The 23,711-nt window shown below is 46.7% G+C and overlaps 1 protein-coding gene across 3 annotated transcripts in view; it reads right to left on the reverse strand.

Moving 5' to 3' along the window:
• Window positions 1–23,711, reverse strand: part of ARHGAP6 (Rho GTPase activating protein 6) — a 532,244-nt gene that overhangs the window by 223,416 nt on the left and 285,117 nt on the right. The window contains exon 1 of one of the 3 annotated variants that reach the window (XM_023248925.2): window positions 6,033–6,707. The exons of the other annotated variants lie outside the window; for them this stretch is intronic. Within the exon in view, the coding sequence (XP_023104693.1) occupies window positions 6,033–6,077 (45 nt within the window). The 5' untranslated portion in view covers window positions 6,078–6,707. Of the gene's footprint in view, window positions 1–6,032; window positions 6,708–23,711 lie in introns of those variants that run through there. 3 annotated transcript variants of the gene reach the window in all.

A 23,711-nucleotide genomic window follows, 5' to 3' on the forward strand; every position in this document is an offset into this window, starting at 1 on the left:
GTGGAGGAGGACTCGGAAGGCCAAGGTCAAGGAGGAAGAGATCAGGCTAAGCGTAATGGAAACCAACTGGTGAGCTTTGCTCACTGAAATGTCACAACTTCATTTGCTTTTTAAAAGATCTCACTGGTCCCATGATCCGACTATAGGGTTACCGTGTTGTCCTGGCGTGGACGACCGGTGCTTCGGTTTACATGACAGCAGCAGAGATGGAAAGGAGAGGATGAATTTGGAGAGTGCTGTGAAACAGACCTGGCGGGGCTGACCCCGGGGTGTGGCAGCTCCCGGAGCGGGCAGCCACTTAGTGGGGCGGGAAAGGCCGAGAGTGCCGCAGGCGAGGAGCCGGAGAGAAATCGGAAAGCCACTGAAGACGGCATATGACTAGACGATAGCGTCACAACCAAGGTGAGACTCAAGTGCATTTGGTCCAGGGTCATCACAACGTGGGGAACGGGAAGAGTAAGTAATAGAACCCTCTAGCCAGAAAGGACTAGGCAAAGAGTAGTATTTGTTTTCCGACGGTTGGCAGAGGTGCAGTAGGAAGTGGCTTAAAGGGTGGGAGACGTGGCTTCCTAAGATGACGGGAGCTCCAGACCAAAGGGACCACATGAAGGAAAGGCTCTGAGAGCAGCAGAAAAGAAAGCATGCTGTGGGGTGGCGGGGGGGTGGGGGGTGGAAAAGGCAGCCACGATGAGACGAGCTATTAATTAAGGGGATGCAATAATCTCCCATTTATTTGTAACGTGCGAGACGTTTGCCTTTGTGAGGAGACAGGCGACAAGCTGACAGCTACAGAAGTGAATTCCGGGCCGTGCGGCGGCCCAGTGCCCTCCTGCGCAATTTCCTAAGATGTCTACACCAGCGGCGCTGATGGGCGATAACCGATCCGTATCAGCTCAGCCCTGCAACGGTGCCCAGCTCGGGGTGACTTGAGAATCGCCAAAGAGTGTCCCCTCATCAGCGCCACTGAATTATTAAGTGAACTCACTGGCTTCAAAGTCGTTGGAAACCAAATGTTCCTAGAGAGCACATTTGGAAACTTTGCTGTGAAGACCTGAACCATTTGTGGTAAAGAGAGGCCCCCTCCCAGAGTAGGCAGGTCAGCCCTTCCAGTGGCTTCCTCAAGGGGGGGTGAACTAGAGCCAGGGAACAGTCAGCATTGAACGCTGAGGCTGTGGTCGAGAGCAGAGACGGTGGGGCGACCGCACCAAACAGGAAGTGAGGTCAGCCACAGTGGAGTTCAGAAGTAGACCGGTCCACGGGGCGGACATGGCTGCACCTTGACAGCTGGGCTCCACAGGGATCGGTCCCGGGTCAGCGTCTAATGCCCCTGCTTCCTGTCACTCTGCAGTGAACAGAACACGTGTCACCCCATACATAGATTTATGTTAGCCGGAGGCATCATGAAACTTTCTTCCTGTTCCCCTTTCACAGAAGGGGGATGAAAGTAAGTGTGTGCCTCCAGGGGGTTGTTTCGGATAAAAGTACTCGTGGGCTTCTCCAAAGTGCCTCTGATCATCTGTTCGAAAACTAAGGCTCGGCCCAGTAATTCTACTGAAGGAGTCACCATACTTGATTGTATGACTTGGCATGAAATTCGACCTGTGCTGCATGATCTTGGCAGACAGGCAAGGTCTGTAGTATTTTGTTTGTGGTTAATGGAAGAAAGCATATGAGGATTGTTGGAGAAGGTAGGCTAACGTCATCTTTAACCCAGGCCGAGCCACCTAACTCTGGGGGATCACCAAAAGCAGGAGGACGCCGTTAAGGCCGTGATCGCTGAAAAGGAGCGAGTGACCCATTACTCTGTCCCCAGCACTTGTGCTGTGTTGAGCCTCTCTCTGAGCCTCTGCATCGGCCTCTCTCCGAAGTTCTGCATGTTCGCTGAAGAGTATATATAATATTCATCATATGTACCATGTCTTTTCTTTTCAGATCTTCTTACTACACAGTAATTGTCACCTCTTCTTTTATTTTTTTAAATTTGTCACTGTTTTGTTTATTTTTGAGACCGAGAGAACGAGAATGAATGGAGGAGGGGCAGAGAGACAGGGAGACCCAGAATCTGAAGCAGGCTCCTGGCTCTGAGCTGTCAGCACAGACTTCCACGTGGGGCTCGAACTTGTGAACCATAAGATCACGACCTGAGCCGAAGTTGGAAGCTTAACCAACTGCGCCCCCCAGGCGCCCCAATCGTCACCTCTTCTTAAAAACACGCACGAAAATCACACGCACCAGTGGGTCTCAAGTGGGAGCGACTTTGTCCCCCAGGGGACATCTGGCAATATCTGGAGACATTTTTGGTTGTCACAACTGGGGAGGGGGTGCTATGCTACTGGCATTTAATAGGTAGGGGCCAAGGATGCTGCTAAACATCCTACAGTGCACAGGACAGCCCCCACCACAAAAAATTATCCTGTCCAAAAATGTTCATTTTGCTGAGGCTGGGAAACACTGAGAAAGACATAAAGACATGGCATTGAACTCAATAGATACCTTAAAACTTGGGTTTTGTCTGTATCTGTTATCCGCCCAATGAAAGAGTATTTGGCCATGCAATTCCCCAGTGTGGACGGTCACATAAAGTCCCTGAAGGTACAATATTTGATTGTCGGTTTATTATGGTGACAGAACGGGGAGGGGGAAGGACGACTCGGCTCATCCATCTCAACTGTCTGAATGAGTCAGAAGAGCTCTACGGTATCAGGGCACTTGTGCAGAGCACTCCATTCTGTCACCAGCTACCCCTGTGCCACCTTGACCCCCACCGCTCTAGGCTTGGATTTCTTCAGCCACGAAATAGAGAACCTGTCTAAGCCACCAGCTGGATTTGACACAGACTGTGTCCCAACACTTTGCGACTTGTATAAAGACAATAATAACGAGGGGATTGTTGTCATGACTGGCTGGTCCGATGTCCTAAGTGTCTCTCCAATATGCGAACTGCTTTCCACCTCCGGTCCAGCTGCCATCCTATGTAGGCCATCCTTCTCTCATCTCTCTCTGGCCCAAATACCAGGATCCACTCTGGCTCCTCCTCGCGCTCCCCTCCATCCTGGGCTCAAAGCAGGCGCTTCAAAATGCAAATCTGATCAAGTCGCCAAAAGGCATCAAGGACGGCACCCGGCTGGAAGGATGGAGTCACCATAAACTGAATGTGGGAAAACCGTGGGAGGAAAGGTTGGGAGGAGAACATTAGCCGCTAACACACATTTTTGTCACGATGGTATAATGAGAGGACAGTTGTGCTGTGCTTTGGAAAAGTGTAACACTATATAGATGTAGGATGCTCTTGTCTACTCAAGTGTTTGGGTTTCTCTCCTTGTGACCATTATTACCATTGAAAAGGAGGAGTGAAGCGTCCACAGCAACTCTTAACATTCTCACTATTTCATCATCTCTTTGGAAGGCTGGCCAAATAGCTGGCACACAATAGGCACTCTACAAATGTTTGGTGAGTGAATAGAATGTGAACCACCGGTTTGTTACAGGCAGTCTCACCCCGGACGGACGAAGAAGCACTGAAGGGAGAACACTAAATGCTTGCCGTGTGGATGATATCTCAGAGTAGGCAAGAGGTACTGAGAACACACAGAGGGTAATTCTTTTTCAGGAAGACAAAGACCAAAAAAGAAGAAAAAAAAAAAAAGCCTCCAAGCCCCAGGACAACACCCAGTGGGGCAGAACCATGGGGAGCGAAGCAAGTGGAATATTTGTGCTAAAAGGCAAAACAAGCTTTTGAAATTAACCTAAACCACTATGGGGGCAGTGGACGAAAAGAGCAGTGTTAGAAGAGATATTAAGCCATAGAGGGTTATGTTAATATGGAAAGCGATGGGTCACACTTAATAAAGAACATTCTTTTGACTTGTGACTGGTACATCTCCCTGAAGTAAGCACGAAAAACTTCAGAGGAGCTGGGTGACTTCTTCCAACCTGAAAGCCAACAAATTCCCTCTGGAATCTTCTTTTTTATAGTCCTAAATCAGAAAATATGCATGTGGGGATCTGCGCTAGAATAAAGGGCTGTCTCATCAGCAAATCTTCAGAGCGCACGAGATGTTAGCATTAGCTTGACTCTAAGTTCCTGCTTTTAGCAGAATGAAACAACTGAATGAAAATAATTTTTAAATTGTTGTGGGATGCATTTGCATAATTGAGGCAATAATCATTCATAGAATGAATAGATTTTTTTAAGTTTATTTATTTTCGGGGGGGGGGGAGGGAGGGGCAGAGAGAGAGGGAGGCAGAGAATCCCAAGCAGGCTCTGCAATGTCAGCACAGAGCCCGACATGGGGCTTGAACCCACAAACCCCGGGATCATGACCTGAGTCAAAATCAAGAGTCGGATGCTTAACCAACTGAACCACCCAGGTGGCCCTGAATAGATTTTTTTTTTTTAAGGAACCAGTTCTCACCTTTACTCCTCTACCTTGTAAGTGGCATAGGGACCTCAGACTGAAAATCAAAGGGCATCAACATAAGGAGCAGACTCCAGATCCTTCAGTGTAAAGGAACCTCTGCCGAAAATGGATGAACCTTAATATGACTTTAAAAGGAAAACCACTGAGCTGCTAGTGTCTCCAAAAAAATGAACGAGGGTTAGTAACTTACTAGTGTCTCCCTTGGCATTTCAAGGCAAGTAACTGGCAAAAACAGAGAAAGCCATCATAAGCTTCCTAGAATGTTTGCCTGGTAGGGACCTTAATAATTTTCTAATTCAGGCCCTCTTCCCCCGCCCCACCCCAGCCCAGCAAAGTTAAAGGGCAGAGCTTCAAGGTTAGCCCAATAGTCCCCTAGCTGATGGAGGACCCAGAACGTCTGTACCTGTCCCTCCTGTCCACCTGCACTCCTTTCTTTAAATATATATATATATATATATATATATATATATATATATATATATATGGGTTTTTTTAATGTGACGAGTGCATTTTGGAGGACAGGAATTCCAGATGGATATCTGTCAGCCTGATTATAAATACTGATGATTCCTGTCTTAACTTTTTGCCTGCCTCTCTCCAATTTGAAAGCAGCATGTACAATCTCAGCAGTGGAAATCATGTCAAGGAAAGCTCAGTAAAGTAGCAGATGGCAGAACAGTCCCAATGGCCCGTCTCAAAACATCACAAGTCACAATTGGAAACTAAACGTCGGAAGACCGGAGTAAGCTAACACAGCTGTCTGCCTGCTTCAAGCAGGCAGCAATCAGAACCTTCTTCAGTAGTACTCGTTCCTCAGAAACACTCCCTTTTCTCTTTCTCAAAAATAAACTCCCTCTAGAATCTGGATTTGGTCAGTCGGTCATTAACCTGGAAACCTCGACTCCTTTAAAGGGGGAAAAGCCCACGAGCCTTTAGTCTGTTGTGCCCTGAGGCCCCCGGTGCCCAGCGCGGTGCCTAGCGCACAGTAGGTCCCCAATAAGTATTTGTTGCGAATTTGACTCAACAGGGAGGAGAGGCGCCACTGGCAGACCCCCTCGCATCCTCCTGTATTAACCAGATAATGATTACAAACTCCGTTCTGCTACAGACTCTGAGGGAAATGCACACCCTTTTTTCCCCAGAAGCAAACGGGCTGCGCCCGCAAGTGCCCCGCAGCATTTTCTCCGGAGAGTCAGCTCGGCTCGCTACACGCTCCGATCAGGGAGCAGCCCTGCTTCCCGTCCAGTTCTATTCTCGCTCTTGCAGCATATCTGCTGGAAGGCTGAATGGGCGGACGTGGGCTCGGCCCCAGGAGCCCCATTTCTCAGCCCTGGCCAGCGAGGCTGCAGCCCGGCCCGGCTTCTGGCCCCGAACGCGGTGCCCACCGCGCGGGGCAAAGGAACGCGGGCTTCCGGGGTGGGGGCTCCCATTCTAAGGTGCAGCCGAGTTTCTATGCAGGCGACGCTTGGGGGTGACGGACGCGACACCCTGCAGCCCCTAACCCCGAGAGAGGACCTCCGGGGAGACACGGATCCATCAACCCCGCTCTGTCCCTTCCCAGGCCGGCCGAGTGGCGCCCCCTGTCGCCTCTGCGCGCGCCGGGACACTCACCGCGTAGTGCAGCTGCGGTTTCTCGCGGTGTACCGGGTCCCCCATGTCGCCAGCGAGGAGTGGCGGGCCCCCGAGCGCAGCCTGGGGTCGCGGCGCCTCTCCGAGGTCCCCCTATTTCACCGCCATCCCGGGGCAGCCCCCGGACGCGAGCCCCGTTCTCTGCCCCGAGCGCCGTGCAAAGCCCGCAGGCACCAGCGTCCCGCCGGGAAGCCGACAGGGACCGGGTGGAGGTGGCGGCAGCAGCAAAGGGGAAGGCGAAGGAGGAGGAGGAGGACGGGGAGGAGGAGGAAGGGAAGGAGGGGAGGAGGGGGAGGAGGAGGGGAGGAGGACGGAGAGGAGGAGGAGGAAGAGGAGGAGAGGGAGGAGGAGGAGGGGGAGGAGGAGAGGGGAGAGGCCGAGTCAGATGGGATGGGCGGGCGCTCAATTCCTTCCGCTCCTGGAGGGCTCCTGTCGCTGCCGCCGCCGCCAGCTGTTGGGGGCTGCAGCGACCTAGCGTGCCCACGACAGGTGTCGGGGCGGCCGGCGCTCCCACCTCCCGCCACTCCGCCCCTGCCAGGCCCGTGGGACCGGGGCTGCCAGGGCTGGGGCTGCTAAAGCCTCCAGCGCCAGCGAGAGGGCGAGCTTGGGTTTCCAAGAAAGAGCGACTTTCGCTAACTTTGAAAGGGGTGTGGGCCTGACGCTGGAAGGCGATTCGGAACCGCTCCGGCGAGGGCGGAGTTTCGGTGTTTGCAAAGCCCTCCTTGGGGAGAGTCAGGCACCCGGGGGGAGGGGGGGGGGGACAAGTAATGCTGCCCGGGGGAACTGCGGACTGGAGGAAGGCTGGGCTGGATGCTGGCCTGACCGCGCCTATTTGGGTAAACTGAGTCCCGGAGGGTTTGCAGGACCCGGGCACGTCCGGGGAACCCCGCTGGAAGCGGGAGTCCTGAAGAATCTTCTGGAAGGCCAGGACTGGTGTCGGTGCCAGGCTGAACCTTAGTTGGGGGTGAGGGCAGTGCCCGGAGCTCCGCTATGTCTCAGTTCTTAGGTGCAATTCGGAAAAGGACACAGCGAGAATTCGGAAACAGAAGAAACGCACACTCTTGGCAAACGCTGCCAGATGGACCAAGTAATTTTTAGCACGCATTGGAGGTTCACAACACCACCGAAAACTGGCCTCTGCTCTACAATTCCTCGTGGAAGCGTGCACTTTAGAACATCCTGGATGAGGGCGCTGAGGGCCCTCCCCGGGGGCCTGGCACTCTGGGACTCCTGTGCGGCTTCCCACAAGCGAAGTCCAGACAGAGGCAGGGGCCAGGGCCGAGTGGAAACTCCAGACCCAGTGAAATCAATCAACCCAAGCCCAAGAGGGCTAGAAATCCAGTGGAGGGTGGGTTCGTGGGCGGCTCGTCTCAGTTCTTCAGGGTCCCACCGTACTGGACTTGCTGAGTGGCCCTTCCCCTGCTCTGTGTAGGCAGAAGGGGTGGGGAGAAGGGAAAGGAGATGTGTCCCCCATGTTGGAGCCCTTACAATTTAGTTGGATGGACTACCCAACTAACACGACATTACCATATAATATTTTGAAAACAACCGGCAACAGAATTGTCAAGATGGACAATGAAAAAAACTGGGAGGGTAAAGCCAGGGGTGCTGGTATCCTGAGGAATCTACTGCTAGACAATCCCTTGACAGTTCATCTTTCTGGAAAACTCTAAGATTATGTCTACTAAAGCTGTTTATACGCCTGCCCTCTGATCCAGGAGCCATCGGTGGTCTATCCATGAGGGTATTACTCAGCAGTGAAAGGAAAGTAATACCGATGCGTAGAATGATGTGGATTCTTCTCACAAACATTGAGAGAGAGAGAGAGAGAGAGAAATCACACACAAAATAGGACACAAGGTATGATTCTACCTATTTGTTGCAGAATTGAGATTCAAATGTTGAATTAAAATAGGCAAGTGTGACCTATGGTGATAGAAGCCAGAACAGCGATTACCAAGATAGGGAGCTGCAACTGACTGGAAAGGGGGTACAAGGGAACCTTTGGGGACACTGGAAATGTTCTGTATCTTGATGTGTATGACAGTGACCCAAGTGCACCCACATATAAAAATTCAATTGAGCAGTACAGTTCAGACTTGTGTAATGTACACCCTTCACTATGTATATTTTATCCTGCAATAACAGAAAAATGTCCCCTGCCTCAAACAGGAACATGTCACCAGGGTGCTGCCAGTCTTAAGAGGTCAATTTCAACATTCACCCCAGCCCCCCGCCCCCAGCACGCCCTGCCCAGATCTCCTTTCCCTCTGCGAGGTGGGAGCACAGAGCCCATTCACCTTGGAGGCCCTCCCTGCTCCCTGACACATCCAGGCAGAGCTGGACAAATGACATGCTAAAGTCCCCTCTTCGCTTTCACTCTGCTCTGCTGCTGAAAGCACCCTTTAGAGCTATGCCATCAAAGACCCTTAGAAGAAGGCAAAGAATTAGCATAAGCTTCACCATACGGCATCTTTCAGAGAATGCACCCAGGACCAATTCAGGGACCTTTACTTCACTGTGGTCTATGTAGAAAGATGCACTCACCAGCTTTGGGATTTCTTTCTCTGTCACACCTGCCAGTAAACCTCCAGAGCTACAAATCCCTTTCCCTACAGAAACAGTTTCATTGTATATATAAGGAAACACACACACACACACACACACACACACACACACACACACACACACACACACACACACGTGTTGGGTCCCTGGATTTAAAAAACCTTATTAACCATAGCCCTTTGATCATTACCCCTGAATAAGCCGCCTCCGTGTTGAGTCACCTTACTCTGTTTGTGTGCCACCTTTGAAAAATGTATTGTCACTAAACAACATTATCCTAAGCCAGAAATAATCCATCATTCCCAAACTGTGTACTTACATTCTAGGAATGACGTTTGCCTGCAAAGAATAATTCTTGCTACATTGCCATTGCTAAGTCAGAGTTAAATTCTTAAGTGCAATAGGACTGTTTTCCTGTGTTTGAAAGGACTGGGGAGATAAGACAAAGCGTTTTAAGAAACGAAATGATCGATTCATGCTGCAAGACTCTTGAATTCCCTTCGGTGTGAATCCTACACCTTTTCAATTCTCAGTCCACTCGTTCAAGACTCAAGAAGGGGGACGCCTGGGTGGCTCAGTCAGTTAAGCATCCACCTCTTAACTTCGGCTCAGGTCATGATCTCACAGTTTGTGGGTTTGAGCCCCACGTCAGGCTCTGCATTGATAGTGCGGAGCCTGCTTGGGTTTCTCTCTCTGCCCCTCCCCTGCTCGCTCTCTTTTTCTGTCTTTCTCTCAAAATAAATAAATAAACTTTTTAAAAACACACACACCAAAAAAAAAAAAAAAAGACTCAAGAAGGGACCTAGGAGATTGGGCAGAACTCTGGAAGTTCTATTCAATCTGAAACCATTTGAATTCCACACATTATTTCTATCTGAGTATATTTCAATGTATATTTTAAACACCGCTCTAATCAAAATGTCTTATTTGCACATCTCTACTCCTAATTATCCTTCCCATGTTGTTTATTTATTCACTCGGTCACTTAGATTTAATAAATATTTTTTAATTTTTTATTATGTTTCTTTATTTTTGAGAGGCAGAGAGTGACAGAGCACGAGTGGGGGAGGGGCAGAGAGAGGGGGAGACACGGAATCCGAAGCAGGCTCCAGGCTCTGAGCTCTCAGCACAGATCCCGATGTGGGGCTTGAACTCATGAACCGTGAGAGCATGACCTGAGCTGAAGTCGGACGCTTAACTGACTGAACCACCCAGGCGTCCCATTCAATAAATATTTTTAAGCACATACAATTTGCAGGTATTGTTCTAGGTCATTTACACTATATGTTAACATGGCAGGTGGCTTTGAAATTCAAGTTTTGCCTGTTGGGTGACAGAGGGAGCTGTAAGGGAGAACGTGAAATCTCCCCCAGAGAAGGCTGAAGTTCATCCCATTCCCTCATTAGATTAAGAGCCTGCTTGGCTAATGTTCTCTTTTGATTAGTCACTCTTTCAAAAAATAATAAATTTCTCTGATGTTTATCATTTCCCCCAGAGAGGACGCAAAAATAATCTCTAGGAGTTCCTCTAACAGCATCATTTTGAAGAAAAAATGTGTCACGCTCACAGTGGAATTTCCTCATCTTCCTGCCCCCAAATGTTACAGCATTTCCAGGACTGAAGGCTGCCCTTGCCACCAGGACCCTGAAATACAAATCCTTGTTTGCATTTACTCTGCCTGCCTATAAGCTGAGTCGACATTTTCCACATTTAGTGCCAGCCCAGGGGTGATTGCTTTTTCAGGAAAACTTTACCATGAATTGACCATGGAAGCAAACGCAACCTCAGAGTTTAGGAGGAGCTGAGGGCACATCTGAGCACTAAAACCTATTTAGGATAGGAGGACAAGGCCCAGCCAGGAGGCCCAGCCCTGCCACAGAATAGCTCCGAGATCCTTTTGGGTGGGGGCCTCTTCCCTACAACCCAATGCCTACACTCTTTCATTCTATTGTCCTGTCAATCCACCTGCTAGAATATTTTTCAAATTCTAAAATAAGCAATTGATAATATATAATGTGCAGCTTAATGAATTATTGCAAAACATATGCCCGTCATAACCATCACTGAGGTCAACAGATAGAGACTGCGGGTGTCCCAGAGAGCCCCATGTCCCGCGGCCACATTGTAACACCTTCCCCGGATCCCAGCGACAGATGCTGCCCTATATTTTATGGACTTTACTTCTCAGCTTCCCTTTTATAGCAGGGTTTCTCAACCCTAACACTGTTGGCATTTGGGGACCAATAATTCCCCACTCCCCCACCAGCTTTATTGAGCTACAACTGACATATGACATTGTGTAAGTTTAAAGTGTACCATGAGATAATTTGACACGCATATATATTGTGAAATAATTACCGCAATGAGGTGGGTTCCTACTTCCATCACCTCACATAGTCACCATATTTTGTGTGTGTGGTGAGAACATTTTAAGATCTCTTAGGAACTTTCCAGTATACAATATAGTACACTAGATGCCCAGAACTTATTCATCTTATAAGTGGAAGTTTGTACTACCCCAGGCAAGCACCATTCCACTCTGTTTTTATGAATTTGGGGGGTTTTCTTTTTTAGATTCCACATATAAGTGATATCATATAGCATTTGTCTTTCTTGACTTATTTCACTTAACATAATGCCCTCAAGGTCCAAGGTCCATCCATGTTGTCACCAGTGGCAGGATTCCCTTTTGTTGTGGCTGACACATGTGGCTGAAATGTGTGTCAAATAGAGGGAGAAAGCGGCAGATGGCGGGGGGGGGGGGGGAGAGGGAGAGGTGTCACATTTTCTTTATTCATTTATCTGTAGATAGACACTTAGGGTGCTTTCATGTCTTGGCTGTTGTAAATAATGCTACAATGAACACAGGAGGGCAGATATCTCTTTAGGATCCTAATTCCAATCTTTTGGGACATACACCCAAAAGTGGGATTGTTGGATCATACAGTAGTTCTATTTCTAGTTTTTAATTTGGTAAGGAACGTCTATACCATTTTCCATAATGGCTGCCCTAACTTACAGTCCCACCAACAGTGCACTAGGGTTTCCTTTTTCCCACATCCCCACCAACACTTGTTACATCTTGTCTTTTCAATAAAAGCCATCCTGACAGGTGAGGTGATAGCTCATTGTGGTTTTGATTTGCATCTCCCTGACGATCAGTGACGTTGAGCACTTTTCATGTGTCTGTTGGCCACTGTACGTCTTCTTTGGGAAAATGTCTATTCAGGTCCTTTGCCTATTTTTAAATCGGATGGTTTGGTTTTTTGCTATTGAGTTATTTAGATATAGGCCCTTCATCAGATACATGCTTTACAGGTATTTTCTCCCACTCCTTTTGCCTTGTCATTTTGTTGATTGCTTCTTTTGCTGTGGAGAAGCTTTTTCGTTTGATGTAGCCCCACTTGTTTGCTTTTGCTTTTGTTTCTTGTAGTTTCGGCACCCTACTGATAATTCTTCACTGTGGAGGCCGTCCTGTGGGTTGTAGGATGTGTAGCAGCATCCCTGGAACCTACCCACTAGATGCCGGTAGTACCTCCCTCCCCCAACTGTGACAACCAAAAATGTCTCCAGACATTGACAAATACCCCCTGGGGTGGCAGCAAGATCCCCCCTGTTTTGAGAACCACTGCTTTTTAGGAAGTTGCACATGCATAAATATTAGACCTTGGTGTTACCTGTCTCCTTACTTTATATAAATGATTCCTATGTTTTATTACATGTGGCTATGTGGCTTCTTTTACTCAACATTATGTTTTTAAGGTTCTCCCATGTTGTTGTATGCAGCCCTGGTTCATTCATTTGCACTGCTGTCCAGTATTTCATCGTATGTGCTTAACACGATTTATCTTTTCAACTGAGATGGACATTTGTGTCCTTTCCAGTTTGGGACTACCGAAAACCATCCTGCTTGAACATCATTATACACATCTCCTCGTGCAAAGTACATGCATTTTTATCGGGTGCAAACCCAGAAACAAAACTGCTAGGTCATAGGTATGCATGTCTTTAACTTTACTGGACAATGCCCAATAATTTTCTGAACTGATTGTACCAATTAGAATCTTTGTTTACACTACAGTATAAATAGACTGAACATAGTTTATATAAAGACTGAACATAGTTTAGAGTTGTCTCTCTTCTAGGCTTTCTCACGGGGCTACAAAGATAAAATTCAGGAAATCAAACTCAACGATCAAGAAGGAGAGATGGGGAAGAAGCTTGAGATCCTCTTTGTCCCAAATCACATGTCTCCCGTAAGTGAAGAACTTGCCAGCCCTGCTGGGGTCCTGGCACTTGAAATGCCATTGCTGACTCCAACCACAAGTACAGGTAGAAGCAAGGGTTACATCACTTATGCCTTTGAGGGAAGACATTTTATTGTGCAGAAGTTCAGAGTCCTGGGGGGAAATACCTCAGCAACCCAAACGTAAACCTAAATGCCACTTACGGAATCACCATTTTGTTCCATAGCCATAATTTCTCCCCTTCTTCTGAACTCTAACAATGATATGGAGATGAGAGGGATCCAAGGAAGAATAAAGTATCCCATTCCTTTCTCCAGGTAAGTTAGAGAGAGACACTCCCCAGTCTGAAGACAGATCTGCTCCAAAGGCCAGTGAATGAGGAATTCCTGGGGGTGCCAAGAATGGTGTCTGGAGCTGTGGTGACATAGGACAGAGGGGAAAGAGAAGAATTCCCTGGCATCAGCTGGTACTATTGCCCTTAGCCTTGATTCCAACTACAAAGAGTATCAAGAAGTTATATATCAACCAGAACTGATGACGTGATGATTTGTGAATGCAGGGGGGAAAGACAAGGGAGGGTAGTTGACAATAAACCGACCATGACAGTAGGTTCAGCTTGGCATCGCTGGCTTGTCCTTTTCTTGCCAGTTTTGATGTTTTCACCGAAGCACTGCTACTCAATGTCAGGGAGCCAGGGAGAGTGCCCTTCAAAAGTATCCACAGAGCCATGTTTCTAAAACAAATTTTGTATTCAAGGGTCATTAGGCAAAAAGAAGAGGTTGCAATCCCTCTAGTTATGACCTTCCCGAAAAACAGGTCGAGAGTCAGGACAATGCTTCTCATTATACCCATAAGCTAACATTAGCCTATTGCCTCCGCACAACTAATGATAACGTCCTTTCCTCTGCATGGTGTTGCGAGCGTGTGAAGCCTGCAGAATGCTCATGGCGACACCAGTGCTGCAGGTGCTAGAATTATTATTTGAGACAATAACAACTCCACTAATTATCGAACGTGCACATCACCGGTCCTTTGTTCAACTAGATGCTTTTCAAATAGCAGATCTGGTCCTCGGAATAATAGTGCGAGGAAAGTACGATCATCCCCATTTTATTCATGAGGGTAATTAATTTGCTTTGCACATCTTGTAAGTGGTGGAGTTGAGATGGAAAGTTGGGCCCATGTCTCTTTGCAGGCCATCCAGTCCATTCCCAAGTAGAGACTCTTTTTGATAAGTCAGACTCATCTATTAGATTTCTATGGTGCCTTCTCGTAAAACAGGGTCAGATACTACCAGTGCCCCATCCATATCTCCTGGGCTAGTAGTTCTCAGTGGGGACAGAGGGACACTTGGCAATATCTGGAGACGTTTTTGGTTGTCACAAAATGTGGGGGGGGGGGATGGGTTGCACTTGTATCTAGTGGGTAGAAGCCAGGGATGTGCTAAACATCCCCCAAGGTGCAGGACAGCCGCCCCCGGCCCCCAACAGAGAACTACCCTGCCAAAAATGTCAAGAGTGCCAAGGCTGAGAAACCCTTCGTAGACGTAAGAAATTCGTCCTGTAATAATTCCCACTTAGAAGTGTATCCCACACCAACAATGAACTTTCTTTTAGTGGGGTGGGTTTTGCTTTCCTCGAGAAAACAAGGACAGCTATCCTCAGAGCAGAGGCATAGGGCCGAGCAGTGGGACTTACACACAAGTGGGCCTCCCTCCACGCCAACACAGCACGCCGAAAGGCTGACAGGTAGGGTAAAAACTGGCCATTTGTGTGACCCAAACTGACAGCTCTAGAGTCCTTTGGAGCGCCTGACTAGTCACCCAACGACACCACTGTTACAACCTCAACATCCCCTCGTTTGGGAGGCTCGGCAATATTATAAATGATGGCACGTGGCACTGCTCTGGTACCTGCAGCTTTCAAACCATTTTCACCTGTAACAGTGTCCATCCCCATCCCTAATCTATTTTGTGGTTATGATTTTCATTTGTCATAGGGAACAGGGACATATAAGGCAAACATCAAGAATTTGTTGCCAGAAGTGCAATAAAATGAGAATGAAACAGTGTCAAGATATATATTTGGTCACAAGTTGGGATGGGGCATGAAGTGCTTAGTATTTACTGGATAGATGCCAGGGATGCTGCTAAAGAGCCCACCATGAACAAGAGACACTGCCCGCCCCCCCTCCCCATCCCACCAACTCTCTCTCTCTCTCTCTCTCTCTCTCTCTCTCTCTCACACACACACACACACACACACACACACACACACACAGCAAAGAATGTTCTGGCCCTAAATGCCAGTAGGGCTAAGGTTGAGAAACTCTATAGATAAAATTGTTCTGGTCAAAAAAAATCCTAATATATCAAAATCTAAGCATCAGAGTAGAACTTTTTCATTATTTCAGTTTTCGTTGTCATCCTTCTGCACGTTCATAAACACAGCATCTATGGAAAGATGACCTGGAGAGACTGAGAGATTCGTCCTCCCTTTCGGCAGAAGACAGGACAAAAGGGATAGGGATCAGAAATAAATGGCCAATCAGCATTTCTGAAAGTATGGTCTTTAAATCCACACACATCAAAATCACTTGGCAGGGTGTATTTTAAAAAATAGATCATGAGGACGTCCCCAAAACACAATGAATGAGAATCTCTTGGAGCACCACCTCGGGGTTCACATTTTTTAGCAAGAACGAATGCCTAGGAAGGCCAAATAACTCGTTCAAGGTCAGGCAGCTAGCATGAGACAATGCAGAACTCACCCTGCCCTCTGGATTGAATGTTGAAGTAAGGTAGAAAACATTCTGAACTCTCTAACAAGCCAGAATCAGATCCATTTGTAGTTATTAAAATGTAAATGAACATAACATTTGGCCCAGTTCAGCACAACCTAGCACCTGCTAAGTGACTTGCTATATTTTCCTGTGGTTTTGTCAAGTTTTCTCCCCATTGTCTTTGTGACTAACGGTAAAAAGAATGCTACACAGGACTTCTTTCAAAGCTCTCAGGATAACTGATCTCCACGAAACTTTGTTTTTCAAAACCACAGAATTCCTTTTTCTCACATTAACATGTCAAAAAGTGATAAATGTGTATAAATTACGCAAATTATTAGTCCTTTTAGATTTTCCAAAGGGAAAATCCCTTCAGAGTCTATTGAAAATCCTTCCCACCTAGAAATAATTCCTGGTCTCCCATCTTAGCAAAATACAGTTGCCAGCCACTATTTCTCTGTGGTTGATGGGAAAGTCTGAGATTTGGAACAAAGGAATGCTGGTTTGTACATCATAGCAGACAATGTGACAACTTCAAGGCTATCAGTTTGCACTTCTGTAAGTCCCATTTTTACAGTGGAATGATAGAAAGAACAAAGAAAACTCAGTCTGTGAAAGCTGAAGAAGGCCACGAAGACAAATGATGAATGGTTTGAAGGGACATCATGTGTAAGAAAGGAAAACCTTGTCAGTTTTCTCCAGAAAGCTGGACAAGAATCAAGAGTAGAAATTATGACGACGTGGATTTTGGCTCAACATAAGAAAAAACGTTCTACATTTGACCTGGCAATTCCACTCCTAGGTATATAACAAAAGGAATTAAAACATATGTCCACACAAAAACGTGCATACGTATGTTCATAGTACCACTATTCCTAACAGCCTAAAATGGAAACAACTCAAATGTCCATCAACTGATTACTAAATAAACAAAATGTGGCCTATCCATACAATGGAAAATTATTTGGCCATAAAAAGTGATGAAATTCTGGTATATAATAAAACATGGATGAACCTTGAAAACATTACGCTAAGTGAAAGAAGCCAGTCACAAAGGACCACATATATTATATGATTCCATTGATTAGAAATGTCCAGAATAGGCAAATCCACAGAGACAAAAAGTAGATCTGTGGTTGTCTAGGGCTGGGGAGATAAGAGGATGGTGACGAAAGCAGGTGATAGCTAAAAAGTACAGGGTTTCTTTTCAGGGTGATGAAAATGTTCTAAAATTGATTGTGGGGATAGTTGCACAACTCTGAATATACTAAAAACCATTTCATTGCTCACTTTAAATGGGTTGCATTGTATGAAATGTGAATCTGATCTCCATAAAGCTATTAGAAAGAGAGAGAGAGAGAGAGAGAGAGAGAGAGAGGAAGGAAGGAAGGAAGGAAGGAAGGAAGGAAGGAAGGAAGGAGTAAGTGAGGGAGGGAGGAAGGGAGGGAGGAAGAAATTAGAAGGAAGGAAGGGAGGAAGGAAGGAAGGGAGGGAGGGAAGGAGTGAAAGAGGTTGGGAGGGAGGAAAGGAGTGAAAGAGGTTGGGAGGGAGGAAGAAAGTAGAAGGAAGGAAGGAACAAACAAAGGAACAGAGAAACAAAGGGATGGAGGGAGGAAGGAAGGTCTTCATAATAAACCGAGTGGTGCCAGACAAGACAGGCAGCTATCCCGGGACGTGGTGCCTTCTTGCTGGCAAAATCTAACAGCCTGAGCCCGGATGCCCATCAGCTGGAGAGGCTACACTGTGTGGGCAGCTTCAGTATTGGGCGTGCAACTCTAAAATGTCAGAGGCGATGTTTCATCGCTGTCCTGTTTCCCTGACTAACGGAATGGCTCAAGGCTAAAGACAGGCTCCTATTAGCTCATTCAGTCCATTCTTTCATCCATTGTTTCAATGCTAACTGAAGGCAAGGCCTTGTGCCACTTCTCTCTTCAAGATATAGTGCCTTCTTGCCTCAGGCAGAGTTCCCCAGAAACAGACGAGAGGATAAGCGTGCATGTGCAAGCGATTTATTAAGGGCTCGTTCCCAGGAGAGACTGGTAAGGGGTAAGCGTCACAGGGGAGGAAAGGGGAGGAAGCCAAGTAAAGGTGTGATGTCTGGCAGAGCCCCGGTCTCCGCCTGACCCTGGGGGAGGGGAGGGGGGTTCTGGAGTATAAATCCTATCTCAGAGCTGTCCCATCTCAGACCAAAGGAGCTAGGCTTTAACGTTCTCACACCTGCCAGTCAGGGGCTATGGGATGCCCCAGGGTGATGTAAAGTCCCAGGCACTTCCTGCTCTTTGTGGCTTTAGGGAAACTGCTCGAGAGTCCCAAGGGAGGTCCTCTGAAAAAGTTCACAGATGTTGGTCATTAGAAGCAAACCGCACAGAAGCTGGGGGATGGGTCAAGCACACAGAACTGATAACAGATCTGAGATATTCTGGGCAAAGCACCAATAGCAAGCGGCCACTACACTTTCTGGTTGAAAATTTGTTAAGCCCTAAAGGCCGTTTATGACTCTGCTCCTACGTTCAGAGGTCCTGAGCGGGGTAAAAGCCCGTAGCCGCCGAAGCGCTTCCATCAAGGTGAAGTGCGAGCCGCTCTCCCGAGGCCTGGCCCTCCAGCTTATCCTCTTCCTGGCTCAGAAATGCTTTATCTGCCATCTCTGTCCACATCAGACCTATTTCATGGCTTATACTGAGGTGGTGAATCTGTCCACGAGCACCGCAGAGAATCTCTCAGCAGCTTCGGCATCCCCGGTTGCCGTCTGGCCACTGACTTTAAGTTCGGGTCAGTTCCGAAAGAGGCCAACCCAGGGAACCAGCCGTGACTGGGTTACTGCACTTACCAGACTCATTTCCTTTCGCTGAATTACAGACCATCACAAATATGTCTAAGATGCGGCCACCTAACAACACAGTTCAAAGTTCCCCGTTTCATCCATCATTTGTTGATTACCATCCTTTTGGGGGTGGTGGTGGGAATCGTTCTAGCGTGTGAGTGTGTGAGTGTGTGCGTGCGTGTGTGTGTACGCGCAGAGAGAGAGAAGTTAGAACAGTGCCAGGAACATATAAGCTCTATATCAATGTTCGCTATCATCACACAGGTACAGAACTTTTCTCAGGGTGCAAGGTGAGGTCTTTGTCCTCCAAATTGTTCTTCTGCTAAACAGCATGCAACAATTTTGCTGACCTATTTCAATTCTGAAAAATTGTTTCTAGTTCGCCTTCCCTTCTGCTACTTCGTATCAGCACCTTCTTCTCCCGCTTCCTCTGAGGTTACCATACAAGATGGGGTTAATGGTCAAACTCCTCAGTACCAAAGAGAAGTATAGTAAATATTAGGTAGGCTGAAAAACAAGGGGCGGGGGTGGTGGGCAGGGCAGAAACAAAACCAGCTCCCAGAAACTCTCAACGCATATTTTTGGCAGTGAGGAGACAGCCAGAGGGCTTTGCTCCAGAGTTTGGTTTTGTTTGTATCTATGAAAGTGCACAAGTTGAAATTCCATAAATAGAGGCGCTTCTGTACCACTTTCTACTGCTAATATTTTCTTTTCCTCTGACGTCTGTCCCCGGCATTTCAGTTCACGGTGAGCACTTAATAAATGTGTGACGACTGATGTTAGAAAGTGTGACCGGGGCCCAAAGCATCCTAGCAGGGGCACAGAGCATTCTAGAAAAATCTAAGAAAATACCAAACGTGAAAAGTCACCATTCAACTCATTTACACAAAAGCCTGAAAAAGAAAGCCTGTTGCCCTTCAACATGACTTGTTTGCTTTGGTTTGTTCTAAAAGAACAAGTGACGGGAGATGTTTGTCTCCAATCTGGCGTTTCTACGTGGTTGAAAGACAAATCAAAAGCAGAATAAGGTTTCATGACACGTGCAAATTACCAAAACCCTCAAATTTCGGCATTCATAAATAAGGCCTTGTCCGTGGCTGCTTTCGACAGCCTGACGTACCTGGTCTTTTACAGAAAATGCTCACCGACCTCCGAATCAGAAAACTAAAATAGTATTTTGCCTTCTTTGATTTTTTTTTTCTACTTTTGGCTTGCATTTTCTCCCTTCTGGAGTTTTACAAGTCCAAAGAAAAAACATCTTCTACATATTCGTTTCTATTAACGTCTCAATTATTTTGTGTCGTTTATAGCCTTGAAGCAGACAGACAACTTGCCAAAGATAAACCAGCCTGTTTAGGTCAGGCAGACTTCCAAACTGGATTCTGCTGCGCTGCGTATCGGAGCTCTTAGAGACACATTTCTGCTATTTCTAGAGGTCTCAGGTAAATGTATGTGAGATTCATTTGGTCTGTAGATGGCATCCCACCAACGTATCTTCCAGAACAATATAGACCCTAACTAAAAAACCGACCTTCCCTTGTTGCATTTGTATTTATTATTCTCAAATCATTTGTCAAAGCATTTCTCTCTCACCCACTGGGATTTTCTAAGTCCATCCAAAGGAAAGATTTCCCTGTGCGCTCATCTGGCAAGTTTGGTCCTGATGTTGGACACATGCTGTTCCTTGGTATCCCCCCCTCCAATCTTGAAGTGGGTCTGTACTCATCTGCACTGGATTCAATTACATACCATGCCGTGCCACACCACATGCTCTGAGACCAGAAAAACAGAAGATTCTAAAACACACTTGTCTATATTTGGAGCCAGACCATTTTGCCCTGTCTCAAAAACCCTGGTCCGTTCAGAGGAAGGAACCTCAAATTGCTATTTATTTTCATGGCATAAGCTTTTTATTAGGCTGTGACTTCTAGGTCATGCCACGCTGCACAAAAATTTGTGTATCTAAAATTTTCAGACCAGTCAAGACTCTGGAAGGTAACCAGAATCCAACCCATTTTCTACAACTACCTTCTTTGGCATCTTGCCCGGGGAGATGACCTTTGAAATTCTAGGTCACACGGTGAACACGAGTCCTTTGTCTTCAAGGGGTAAAACCCTTCCGCCTGTAACACCCTTCTTCCTACATCACATCCATCACCACCTTCCCCCCACCCTTTCCATTTCCCCTTTGCCCATAGAACTCCCACTGGCCTCTCTGGGTTTCCTGAACCTTACGGGCCCATCCCACCACCACCACCCCTCAGGAGGTCCCGCAGGCCTTGTGTTCAGACCACTGATAGGACACTCATCTTGTCTGTTTCCTCCTAAAACACTGTTTTCCTTCAAGACAGGGGCTGTCATTGTCATCTTTCTACCTCGAGAGCCTGGTTCCATGCCTCCGATACAGCAACCACTGAAGAAATATTTGTTGAACGCTGTTACTAAATAAGATTCCAGAAGATGCGAACAATCAGCATTTGGTGATTACCGCACCAGCGAGCCCAGAAAGAAGCTGAACGGGAATCAACTACAATGGCAACGATGGCTGCCTCGAGGAACCCGGTGATTTATTCAACAGAATCATCTCCTTGGGCCAGTCTTGACGCCCCTGCCCTGATGTTCCATGTCGGAGACAGCTCTCAATTAGCATTAGGACACTGTGATGTGGTACGCAGGAGCAAAACCTCTCAAAACCATAATTCTGATTTCCAGGAAGGAATATACCACTTCCCCAGAAAGGCAAGGGCCACAGGAACTTACAGGGACATCATCCAATCTCAGGGCCACCATCTTAAGTTACAGGAGAAATATGTTCAAGAGCCTCCCACAAGGGAATTCAGCAGGGCCAAGAGGTAAATGCAGCCCATAGAACGGGGGAGCTTCCCAAGGACACATCAGTCGATGTAGGATTTCGGAGGTAGGGTCTGCTTTGGTTTCTCATGAAACCAGGGGAATCTGCTCAAAATCCTGCGAAAAGGCAGGGTTTTTTGTTTTTTTTTTTTTTTTTTTTTTTTCTTTTAAAGGGCTCTGTCAGCACAGAGCCTGACGCAGGGCTCTAACTCATGAGCAGCAAGATCATGACCTGAGCTGAAGTCGGACGCTTAACTGACTGAGCCACCCGGACGCCCCAAGGATAGTAATTTAAAAAATCTCACAAATGTCTACATATATGTATTCAAATATACATACACATATATGTGGTAAGATGTATTTTTATGCACATATATCATCATGAGTCTCTTAGAACATATAAAAATGATGTTCTATTTTTAAGTTAAAGATTTTGGATAATTATGAAATATGAGAAGAAGTACATCTTGTATTGTATTGAGTTTAAACGATTGAATAATTTAGTTTATAGCAGCGCCTTTTTTTTTAAGTATGGCCATCAATTACTGCTTGGATTATTACATCCCCTTTATTCATTTTTAGCATTTAACACTTTTCTTTCTTTTAGAACATCTCACTTGCACCCACGGGAGAAACAAGTTTAACTCAATACATCAGCCCAAAATTGGGGTGATTCTTTTAAAACACCTGGCTATTTGGGGGCTCCTGGGTGGCTCAGTCGGTTAGGCATCAGACTTCGGCTCAAATCACGACCTCACGGTTCATGAGTTCAAGCCTCGCATCGGGCTCTGTGCTGACAGCTCAGAGCCTGGAGCCTGCTTCCAATTCTGTCTCCCTCTCTCCCTCTGCCCCTTCCCTGCTCATACTCTGTCTCTCTCTCTCTAAAAAAAAGAAAAAAAAAACACCTGGCTATTTCTTCTGACCTTCTCCTTTAAAACCTGCCTCAGTTACATGGCTTTAGAGAAGTAATACTTTAATCCTTTTTGAAAATCGAAAATTGATGTTTTGGAGACATGCACATATCTTACCCAGCCTCCCACACAAGACTGGGCATCCAGCCCAGATACAAGAGTGCAATTGAGTCAGACAACACTTAGCACACAAACAGTTCCCTCGGTCTCCAGCGCCTCTTTACAATTTCACCAAGTTAAGACTAAACATAAATGAAAAAAAAAATCCCTCCTTCCAAATTGCCTTCTTAGGATCCATAAATTCCACATTCAGCTGGCCTTGCAGCCTTCACTTTCTCCTTTGGCCAGAGAGCCCAGGGACACGGGGTCTGCTCCGTGGGTTAATCTGCTGCGGCGAGACACAGCCTTCTTATCCTGGCTGCGAGGTGGGGCCGCTTGGAGCTGAGACCACCTGGAAGGCCACGCTACTGAGACTGGAATGTGAACACAGTCTCAAACAAAGGGCCGGGCCTGATGGGTCGCCTGGTGTGGTCGTCTTATGAGGAAGACATCACCGTGGGCAATGTTTTTCTGCAACAACTTTTCTTACTTATTTTTCCAGCTTCATTGAGATAAAATTGACGTACAACATTGCGTAAGTTTAAGGCGCCCGAAATGTTGATTCCCTCCACGTTTCATCTTCTTTAGTTGAAGTAGAGTTGACATCCAGTCTGATATTAGTTTCAGGTATACGACATAGAGATTCAACATTTATGGACGTTATGAAGTGATCGCCTCAATAAATCTAGCTACCACCTGTCAGCATGCAAAGTGGTTACTTACTATTAACTATTTTCTCGGTGTCGTACTTTGTAATCCCCTTGTCTTCTTTATAACTGGAAGTCTGCACCTTTTAATCCCCTTCCCCTATTTTGCCCATTCCCACCTCCATCCCCACCCCGCACAACCACCAGACTGTTCTTGAAGTCTGTTTCCATGTTGAGTTTTGTTGTTGTTTTTGTTGTTGTTCATTTGTTTTGCTGTTTTAGATTCGGCAAAATATAAGTGAAATCATATGGTATTCGTCTTTCTCTGACTTATTTCACTTAACATATTAGGCAATACTTTTTAAAAATTTTTAATGTTTATTTTTTTGAGGGGGGGGGCGGAGAGACAGAGTGCAAACAGGAGAGGAGAAGAGAGAGGGAGACAAAGAATGTGAAGCAGGCTCCAGGCTCTGCGCTGTCAGCACAGAGCCTGATGTGGGGCTCGATCTCATGAGCCACAAGGTCATGACCTGAGCCAAAGTCAGACGCTTAACGGACTGAGCCACCCAGGAGCCCCTAGGCAATATTTTTAATAGAAAACTGGCTGAGAGTAGCACTTCTAGGTTTCCCTCATTAAAGAGATGTGTATTCATTTTCTTTGGGGGGGGGGGCTTATTGAACTAAAAAATATAAGCCAAACAGTACTGAATTCACAAGTGCACAACTCAGCGCATTTT

Source organism: Felis catus, chromosome X (genome assembly GCF_018350175.1).
Source record: "Felis catus isolate Fca126 chromosome X, F.catus_Fca126_mat1.0, whole genome shotgun sequence".
NCBI classification, from domain to species: domain Eukaryota; kingdom Metazoa; phylum Chordata; class Mammalia; order Carnivora; family Felidae; genus Felis; species Felis catus.